General features: G+C 42.0%; 1 protein-coding gene across 4 annotated transcripts in view; it reads right to left on the bottom strand.

Moving 5' to 3' along the window:
• Positions 1-1067: 1067 nt before the first annotated feature.
• Positions 1068-10916, bottom strand: part of LOC137605932 (transcription factor COE1-A-like) — a 77191-nt gene continuing 67342 nt past the window's right edge. The window contains exons 12-17 of one of the 4 annotated variants that reach the window (XM_068330873.1): positions 8235-8300; positions 7984-8146; positions 7497-7679; positions 6859-7050; positions 5637-5705; positions 1068-4370 (exon numbers count right to left, since the gene is read on the bottom strand). In XM_068330873.1, coding sequence (XP_068186974.1) covers positions 5638-5705; positions 6859-7050; positions 7497-7679; positions 7984-8146; positions 8235-8300 — 672 coding nt within the window. In that variant the 3' untranslated portion in view covers positions 1068-4370; position 5637. Of the gene's footprint in view, positions 4371-5636; positions 5706-6858; positions 7051-7496; positions 7680-7983; positions 8157-8234; positions 8301-10916 lie in introns of all 4 variants that reach the window. The other 3 variants (XM_068330872.1, XM_068330876.1, XM_068330875.1) reach the window with 3 other exon arrangements.

The following is a 10916-nucleotide window of genomic DNA, read 5'->3' as shown; positions in this document are numbered from 1 at the left end:
GTCTGGCCTCTCTGACTTTATCTCCAAAACCTCTAACATGTGCTGTCCCTCTGATGTACTCATTCCTGATCCTATCCTTCCTGGTCACTCCCAGAGAGAACCTCAGCATCTTCATCTCTGCTACCTCCAGCTCTGTCTCCTGTCTTTTCCTCAGTGACACTGTCTCTAGACCAAACAACATCAACATCATTTTAGCTGAAACTCTTCTATCACACATCACACCTGACACTTTTATCCATCTGTTCCAACCTGCCTGTACACGTAGTGTCAGAAAATCTGTTATCACATAAGGTTTAGATTCTGGCTGTATTATTTTGATGGTCTCACCTCTGTTGAACTTTTACTCTCACCAGCTGCTTGAATTAAGAGAAAATAATCAAGCTGGAATATATCTACTTCTCACTTGAATCAAGGTGAGCTAGAGATCATTCATGAGCTATTTGAAGGTCTGCAAAATTAAAAGATGACTAATTATGACCTATTTTTGAAGGGGATGTCTGGCTGACTCCCACCAGCTGAAACAGACAGTCAACACAGGTGAGCTGAGTCGTTTGTAGACCCAACGTCCTCCTCCAGGCTTCTGTATTGACAGGCTTGGAAGAGAAATGCACTGATGCATTTAGATTTCATTAATTACACACCCACTTGTGGGTGGCACGGTCGCACAGTGGGTAGTGCTGTTGCCTCACAGCAAGAAGGTTTGATTTCTTTCTGTGTGGAGTTTGTATGTTTTCTCCTTGTCTGCATGGGTTCTCTCTGGGTTCTCTGGCTTCCTACCTCTTAAAAGTCACCCCTAAAAATATGCAAATGAATTGGTCACACCAAATTGTCTATCGGTGTGCGTATGAGTGCCTGTGTTTGTTTGTCTTTCATGTGGCCCTGCAATGAGCTGGCGTCTCACTCAGGGTGTACCTTTGACCTGCAGAGCAGATATGTGGCTGTGAAAGAGACAATTGCCATCATCTTGGCAACAAGGAAATGAATGGAGGAACATTCTCTCTTGTAAGTTTACTTCATGTTTCGCTACAGTTCAGCAGGGATGAGAGCCAAAAAGAGACACGTTTTCACAGAGAAGAATGAACTTTAATTAAATATAGTGAGAGTCAAAAAGTTATTTTACACTTCAAAATTCAAAATAATAATTAAAAAGAAATCATAATTGGCATCTTTACAGTAGTAATCTTTCCCTTCCACTCTGACTCTGGTGACAATGAACGAGTGATGACCACCACTGTAAGCCTGAACGCAGACAAGCCAGAATAAATGTTTTAACTGCTGTTGGACAGGTGCTTTGGATCATAATTGAATCTTTATTTACTCTGTCCTGTACATGTATTTATATATGTATGCTTAAAAAAAAACCCATCCCTTAGCATCAAAACATCACATTTTTATTTCAGAGAAAAAAATAATCATACACTCAGACACATTTGCAGGCACACTCATATCGACACAAACAGAAAAAAGTGGTCTCCAGACCCATTTTAAGACAAAATAAATAGGTGGCTCAATTTTAACAAGGAAATGTAAGAGATAGGGAAAAGAAAAAGATAAACAGATGTAGCAAAATGAGAGAGAGAGAGAGAGAGAGAGAGAGAGAGAGAGAGAGAGATTTCTTTTCCTTCTCAGCCTTCATTGAGAAAATTCATCACACATAAGACAAAGAAAGGTACTCATAATGGGTTCTACACCAAGGTTATTCAACAAAATTATTCAATACAAATGACATCATGACAAAAATGACCTGCCCCACCAACTTTTTTTTTACTTAGAAATGATAAAAAGTACAACATGGCTTATTTTAGTTTTACTGAAATTATAGAGGAAGTTTGGCTTTTAATGAACTATATTACAAAAACAAAACCGATGCCTTCATCACACACAAATCAATCATGAGTGACAAAGTAAATGGGGATGACGTCCAATTTCACTCTCAATTATTACAGCTTTTGTCAACGAATTTAGCGATGCCGTGACGAAGCCGTATCTACAGGAGTAGATGCAAATGACCACAACCTGAACAACACATCATTCCCTCCCATACAGAGGCTGCAATAATAAATATTAAAAAGCTGAAAATCATTCTCTTGACTTGAAATGGGTTTGTCAGTCAGGCTTTGGTGATTGTAGACATGTGATGATGCAAATGAGGCAGACTCTATAGAAGAAGACCCTCTCTCTTTATAGATACACAAGGCTCGTTCTAAAGGTGTAAAATATTTCATTCATTCATTTATCTTCTACCGCTTCATCCGCTGTGGAGGGTCGCAGGGAGCTGGAGCCTGTCCCAGCTGACTGAGGGCCTGAGGCGGGGAAACTCTGGGCGCGATGCCAGTGCACCACAGGTGTAAAAGATTTGGATATATGATAAATTTCTGCCCTGAATTCTATTAAATCCAACAATTAAATTACGAGCCTTCTGTACGCCTCGCTGTGGCTGCTGTCCACTGGAATTACAACCAACAATATGCTGTGCCAGCCAATTATTTTGGAACCTATATTTACTTTCAAATATTTGCAGAGACTCATTGACCTGAATGACAAACATTCATTCATCAGTTTTTTATTCATTGCTTATCCTAACAAATATCATAAAACATGTGGCATAAGACTATTTAGGCATTCATATCTCAAATGAGGGCTTTGGCAAAATGAAAATCATCGCAAATGAATTAGGGCTCTTGAGCCACACACTGGGCATTCAGACTGCAGGCGTGAGAGCAGCGGCAAAAGGACAATCAGATGCTTTTCTCGCTTGCCCAGTTTTTAAGACATGTTGCTGGCAAAAAATAGGATTTTGTTTTGTTTTGTGATTTGTACAAAGCATTTCAAATAACTTACCCCTTAAAAAGTTTACAATGGGAGTCCAACACAACAAGATGTAAATTTTTAACATTTTTTGCGCTGTTAAAACTTCATTCAAAGACAGATGTGAAAAACGGGCCTCAGTAGCGGATATTTGTCACAAAATAAGACTTTCCTCGCAGTGCAGATTTTAAGACACATCAGTAAATGATCCAATCAACTCACTTTGTCAATAACACCAGTTGAGTGGGTAACAAAAGCAATGCAATCTGATTGGCTGGCTAATCTTAACTATATAAACAACACAGCAAACTGAAAGAAAAACAGAAGAGAAAGAAGCACTTATAGTTTAAGACAAAGTTTTCAAAAAGGCAACTCTCACAAAACAAAAATGGCAGCAGTCTTTAAGAAAAGTTCCCCTCTTGCAGAGGCGACTGTGGCAACGTCTGACTTTAGAACAGGACAGGTGGGACCCAGGCTGATGGGTAGAGCGGATGGTCATCCAATCGAACCCCTAACAGTGAAGCTGCTGTTGGCACATGGAAACTACACACTCCTCTGAGAAGAATCTGCTTTTAGTCATTAAAGCCATTTTATAGTCAGTTCATTGAATCTATGTGGAATTAGTGCTGTGACAAATCTAAATTTGTTTTAGTCTCACATAGTGGTGCGGTCTGAATATTTCCTTTTCTGCACCCACCGTGGGCGGGCAGAGTGGAGCGTGTAGCGTGTTAGAACAGCAGTGCAGTTGTGTTAAATGAGCTGGATATAAACTTTGGGATTTCTTGAATGGTTGACGCTGCGGGATCATTCACAGGCGGTGCGCATCTGTATCTGATTGATCAAATGCGGAGGAAGACGAGTGTTTGTGCTGGTGTGGACTTGGCACAGAGAAGTGGAAGTGTGTGTGTAACTGGATTGGCTTGTCTGTGTTGGCTGGAGTGAACCGGACAGGATTTCATCAGCCTCTTCATCAGCATCACTTTCACTCATCATCATCATCAACAATCAGATATTCTTCACATTATATTCCTTCATTAATTGCCAGACTTCATTAATAGACAATCCCTTCATGCGAGATGCAGTAATGGTAATCGCGCATTAACTTTTGCATCAAAAGAAAAAAAAAAATCAACAGTCACTCATCAGAAAAGTGGATTCTCTCCAAAATAAATACACTTCTTGTGTCCGTGGAGAGTCGTAAGTAGGCTTGGCCGTTCTCCTATAAAAGCATCAAGGTGTACAAACTCTAAACAACTTATTTCCTTGCAAACAGTTTTTTTTTTTTTAGTTGTTTTATTGTCTCATTTCTTGCAGTTGTTTTTGTGTTAGAAAGGGCCTGAGTTGGGTTTGTTCCTTCAGATCGGGACAGCTGCTTCCATCCCCGACCGGAGTCTGACTCGCACCAAAATCCTTTGCCCCAATCAGGGTGAGTGTGCTTAACTCATCGCACACACACACACACGCACACGCACACGCACACACACACACACACACACACACACACGAACATACAGTCATGCACTCACACCTTTACATGGGTGGGACGATCATTCCTGGGATTGCTGTTGGGTGGAAAAAAGAAAGAAAGATGAGAAAAAGACGGGAAAAAAAGTAAAACATAGCCAAATATTTTCATCACCATAAAAATTCCCTTGTAACTACATCAATATGTTTTCCCATCTGTGCAGCTGTGTGACTGCAGTGACATTTAAAACATCAATAGACAAATAAATCAGAGAGCGGGGATGAATCCTCTGAGTTGGCTCCTTGCGTCGCTGCCAGCGCACAAACACACACATTAAATTGTGTTAAGGACCAGTTGGCACACCGGACAGAGTGTATTATGTTGTGTGTTGGGTTTAATCCCAAAGGGTGGATGTCAACATATGAAAGGAAGAGCCCAGCCCAGGGTGACTGACACACACACACACACACACACACACACACACACACACACAGGCTGCAGAAATGATTCAATACTTTATCTCCGAACTTAAGTTTCATTTTTAATCGAAGAATCACAAAAACTTTACAAAATATGTTGTTTCTGTTGAGCCTGAATTCATTACACTTTTGTCTCAGGTACACACACTCACGTACGCGTGCGCACGCACACACGCACACACACAAGCACCATGGGGCAGGTATGCTGCCTGTACAAAAAAATCAAGAGAGTGGAACAGCTGTCATTGTTGATCACTCCCTTGAAAACTGCCAGTGTGTGATCACCGGGTGTGTGTGTGTGTGTGTGTCACAGAGAAGTGTGTATGTACAGCTCTAAATGGGGTGTGTTTATTTCAGCTGTGCTTTGAGACTCAGCTTTGAGTTCCCACACCCCCTCAAGTGCTCTCTGTACACACACATACGCACACACGCACGCACACGCACACACACACACACACACACACACACACACACACACACACACACACACACACACACACACACACACACACACACACACACACACACACACAAAGCTAAACAAAGCCGGCAATGCTGAGAGATAAAATCTCTCTGCCAAATAAATTTGGTACATATCTGACATCCTCTCATTTTTCTCAGCCAATAGAGTGACAAGGAGGAGTTACTAGGCAACAAGCTGGATCTGTGTGGTGGGATGTGACGCTGATGGAAAAGTTAAGGCGACAGAGTGGTGATGATGAGACACAAGACAGGTGGAGTGAAATAGTGACATGAGGAGAAGGTCAAGAGAGTGAGCGATAGTGCATCCAGAAGTACAAGAGGTGAAATGTTAAAGAAATTGTTTCAACAAAATTACAAATGCAAATAGTTGTGAGAGTTGAAGGTACAGATAGCTGACATACTTCAGGTGAAGGCCAGGCCTTGTAGAGAGCTGGCTGCTGAGTACTTGCTAGAGTCCACAAACGTTTGATCTGAGGCAGGACAGAGAGAGAGAGGAGAGAGAGAGAGAGGCAGAGAAAAGACAAAGAACGGGTGAGAAAAGTCAGGAATAAAAAAGGAAGGGTTAAAAGTCAAGAGAAGGAAAAAAAAAGACAGAATGAAAAATATACCTAAATGATGCATATCATCTGATGCATCACATTTATGCATCAGTTTCTCTCACGGCACTATCAGTGTTTCTGTTGTAAACATGCAGGATTTCATGTCAGTCCAGATCAGAACGTCGGGTTTAGAGCTGATTACGAGGTTAGAGCTTCACATACGTGGATCATTTGTGAACAGAAGTCAACAGGGGCATATAGCAGCCAGGTTTTTATAGCCCTCACTAATCCAGGTCTGATGCACTCACGTTGAATTATTTATGCTGGATGCTTATGCATGCAAACCTGCTCACAAATGACAATACTTAACATTTATCAGGTTCAATGTTTAGCATTGTAGCTTTTCCATATACGTGTGCTGTCCTTGCTTGATTTGGTTTTGACTCGGCTGTTGATTTGTTAGTGGTTTTTTTTCCTTTTTGGAACAAGGCCAACCGGTTCCTAGCATTACAAAAATGATCATTGGGAGCAATCAGTCAGTCAATCAAACAGTGTCCATTGCCCTATGGTCTAAACTTATGAAAAATTTAATACCAAATGAATGATTTGAAATAAAAGTCCTTGTTCTTTACTTATTTAAAGGTTTTTTAATGTGAGGCATATAAATCTGTGAAACTGCGACCCTTGTAAATAGTAACCCTTTAGAGCCAGCGCTGGCTTTGGTCGTTCTGGGCTCCTGTAAAAACTGTGCTGCGACATTGTCCACATACTGCCCAGTGAGAATTCAAAACAAGTCCTCATTTCTTGTGATAGCAGAAAAATGAAAGCGTGATCGTTAATACCATCATTTCTGACCCTAAATCACAGATTTGGGACCACTTGAAAACCTTCCATATATAATACGCGCTTAAAATTCCATGCAGCCACTACTTGATGCTGGACTTTATGAATAGCAGGAGACCCAAACGTATCAGGAACTGGAGTAGCAGAATAGTTTGACAAAAACTACACCAGAAAAGCCGTGGTGGGGAAGTCCTCCCTCGCAGGATTCTCTGACTGACTTGCTGCTTTCATGGTAAATTACCTTGGAGCCCGTTGGCGCTGGTGCAGGAAGGCGGAGGTGAGGAGGACGGCCTGACCACTGGTGCAAAGGCAGACTTCTGCTTCACGGCTGCCGACACCATGTTGGCTGGAGAGAATGAGAAGACACCAGAAGAGGAGGAGCAGTTGGAGGGGAGAGAGGTGGAGGAGGCCATAGTGGGACTGGATGGGACAACTGTGGTGATGGGAGATCAATGAAGGGGAGGGGGTCGGGTGAGGAAGGGGTTGAAAATATAGGAAAGAAACGTTATATCAATGGTCTGTAAACACGCTAACAACATATTTGTGTGTTCCGTGGTGAATGCAGTTGTCATTGGTTGGAATTGCTAAGTCTTTGCTAAGAGAGAGGAGGTTTCTACAGTAGTACATCGATGGCCACTGCTTAGGAATGATAATAAAAAAGAATCAGCATATATCAATACAGTAATGCACACAAGTGTCTGCATAATTATGTCAATGAAATATGGCATAAAATGTACTTAAATGTCCTCCATCTGCAGTGAATCTGCTGCCTATGTGAACTGGGAGTTTAGTTCATGTGTATTATATTAGATGCAGATTCTTTAAAGCAGCTGAAATATGTGTTGAGATCTATAGAGTGGATTCATGCTTTACACTCACTAGCATAAGGCGAGTTGGCCGCAGAGCCGTTGAGGAAGGTAGGCGAGCCACCCAGGTTGGTCATGCCGGTGTTGTTAGCATAGCCGTTCATGGTGCTGGTAACTGAGGTGTAACTTGTCTGTTGAGGTGTGGAGCTGGGCACATAGCCATGAGGTGACACGCTGCTGCTGCTGCGCACAAAACCTGTATGAAGTGTTAGAAGAGAGGAAGTAGAGTGTGTAGTAACGTCATCACAGGGTAGACAAGTCCAGAAGCACCACACACATTATTAAAGATGGAAATTTATATGGAACAATGTGGGAACAGGAAGCAAGAAAAGCAAAGAAATGTGCCTCATGAGTTTGTCATGTTTACAGACTAAATTTCTCTCACAAGAACACGTGTTTTATCTCGCGATGCAACGACGATCTCCTTGCAAACGAGTCAAAGTGAGGTCAGAGTCAAGTTCTGCAATTAAATGCATCTGCACAACACTCATAATTGGCACCTTGATTGGCCTGGGTGGGTTCGGACACGTTGACAGACAGCTGACCAGTGAAGGAGTTGACCCCCATCATGCCGCCGTGTGTGGAGCCGGACAGCTGGGTGTGTCCTCGTGGAACATTGTAGAGAGCTTCTGCAATGTCGGCCGCACGCTTCAGGATGATCTCCTGCGGGGCCAGAGGGTAAATACCACAAACACAATGATTAAAACTACTGGTGGGTTTCTTTGCAGATGTATGTGAGTATAATCATTACCTGGTTGTTGTGGGGCAAACCGTAGAGGGCTTCCACTAGGTCGGCAGCCCGCTTCAAAATAACCTCCTTAGAGATGGAGAGTAGGGAAAAGGAATCAGTTTGTAAACAGTAAACATACATGGAATTGATCAGATCAGAAAAAAAAATCAAGGTTTTAGATATATGTTAGGATGTAAAGACAAACTCAAAATATGAACAAAGAATCACAGTAAAGATCTGTAGACGTGACTCATGTTTAATATCCGTCTGCTCCCCGTTCCCTCCTCCCAACGCTCCAGCAATCCACATCCATTTCACCGTCTGCTCATTACAAACAAATTGCTCTTTGCTGCTTTTAAAGGCAGATTATCTGTTGTCAAGTCAAGTGCTTTTAAGGATCACTTTTTCCCATGAGTCTAAATGACACGCTAAGTGGCCGGGGTTTAAAATATACTTTAAAGTAAATCTAAACTTGTGCAGCGGATCTGAAGCACCGGAGGACATTTCTGCTGCGTGCTGTTAGTCAGATTAGACCAAGGTGATCCTTTGTCAGGAGTTCCAGTAGGACAGGCTGGACCAGGGAAGTCTCCCTCTTATTGATAAAAATTCTCCAAACTCTTTGACTGTTTTCTCCAACACTCTGTGCTGTGAATTGTATTTCTAATTTCCCCTCCCGCCAGTAAACCCTCTACCATTCTCTTTTTCTCATTCTCAGTTATTGTTCGCTTCTCTTCCTCACCCAACCTCTTCTGGTGTCTCCCTTTTTCCCTCTCAGCTCCCTCCCCGGGGTCTAAGGTGTCTTGTTTAACAGTTAATGTGTTGTCGTTTCCACAGTGTGAGGCTGCGCAATGACAGAGAAAATTACTCTGTGCTTCACAATGTTAACCTGCGCCGTTACACACGCGCACACGCACGCACGAACGCATAGACACACGCGCACGCACGCACACACGCACACAAACACACACACACACACACACACACACTGTGTTGGATGGCTTGCATGTGTGTTCTCCTGTGAGTTTGTGCCTGGTGGAAAATATTGCCTCTCCATCAGTGAGTGTGTGTGTGTGTGTGTGTGTGTGTGTGTGTGTGTGTGTGTGTGTGTGTGTGTGTGTGTGTGTGTGTGTGTGTGTGTGTGTCAGGATATGAGAAGTCACAGAGCCAGTCAGCACTTTCAGTGTGCCTGTCCACGGTGCTAAATTCAATCTTTTGCACGTTATAATAGCCAGACTGACTTTCTGTTAGCCTCTCATTATTAAACTGGTCAGTTGAAAACACACACACACACACACACACACACACACACACACACACACACACACACACACACACACACACACACACACACACACACAGAAACCAGATCCTGAGTGTTGAAGTGGTTCCAGTAAGGCGGTAGCTGATAAGCGGGAAGGAAAGATGATCCTCTGGTAACATCATCATCATCGTCATCATCATCATCATCAACATCATCAGGCCGGCAGGCTGCTGCTACTACACATATCACTCAGAGTGTCTGACTACTGGGATCGATGCACTTTGAATAGTTTGCCTGTTTACAGCTTCTGATATTTAGACACACATCCTCAGGTCATCATTGGATTACGTCCTGCCCGGTACGCTTCTGGCCACATCGTGTAGCTATGACTGAAACTGTTGTTGTGGGCATCATACTTATTTCAATACTGATTAAAAACTCCGACATAATCAGATTTTGAATTCTTGAGGGCCAAATATTTGTCAATATGTTTTTTTTTTTCAATATGTTTTTGTTTCAAATCTAAATTTGAAACAAAATGTATATTTGCTTAAAACTGTTGTGCAGATTTGGTTGTTCCCTGGTCCCTGATGCACACACACACACACACACACACACACACACACACACACACACACACACACACACACACACACACACACACACACACACACACCAGTGATCAGTGAGATGATGAATATATTTCACAAATCAGGCCTCTCTCAAATGTTGTTTCAACAGCATTTTTAGTCGACTGTCATACACACATTGAGACAAATGTTTCAGCCAAATTTATTCAGCCCCAAGATATATCAAACAAGATAATCAAACTTAAGGTTTTCATATTTATTTTTCTTCTTGCTGGTATTTTTGAACTACATGCACTTTCATCAGCAAATGTAGATTGCTAAGTGACAGGACACTGAGTTAAGATTAGATTTGGGTCCAGTTTAAACTTGAATCTTGTCATGTTTTCTGACATGTAAGCCACTGAATCAGTGTCAAACAGTGACGATCAGTTGTGACTGGTGAGTGACAGAAACCAGCTCTGACGCGTTTCGCAGACCGATGCCTTTTTGTTTGATGGTGGTAATTGCTGCAAAAAGCTTACAGCTTTAAACATTAACGTTTGCTTTGATTTATGTGATTGTCAGACATTGTTTTTATCTCTTGTCAAACATTCATAAAATATAGGCCGGCACTCATCTGTCATTTTATTGTCATATCTTCTAGACCTTTATAAATAATTTTCCATTTGATTTAATTTATTTATTTCATCAAATCCTTTTGAAATGTTTAATTTATTTTTGTCTGCTTCAGGTAAAACATATGGACAGACAGGCCTGACTGATGTTTAGACAGAAAAGCAGGGATTAGTGACAGAATGGAGAGATCGGCTAACAGAGAGAAAGAAGAGCAGGACCAGCATCTACAGTGTGTCC

The sequence above is a fragment of the Antennarius striatus genome, chromosome 13, assembly GCF_040054535.1.
Source record: "Antennarius striatus isolate MH-2024 chromosome 13, ASM4005453v1, whole genome shotgun sequence".
Lineage (NCBI taxonomy): Eukaryota > Metazoa > Chordata > Actinopteri > Lophiiformes > Antennariidae > Antennarius > Antennarius striatus.
The sequence above is the reverse complement of the archived record's forward strand: the minus strand, read 5'-3'. Positions and strand labels throughout refer to the sequence as shown.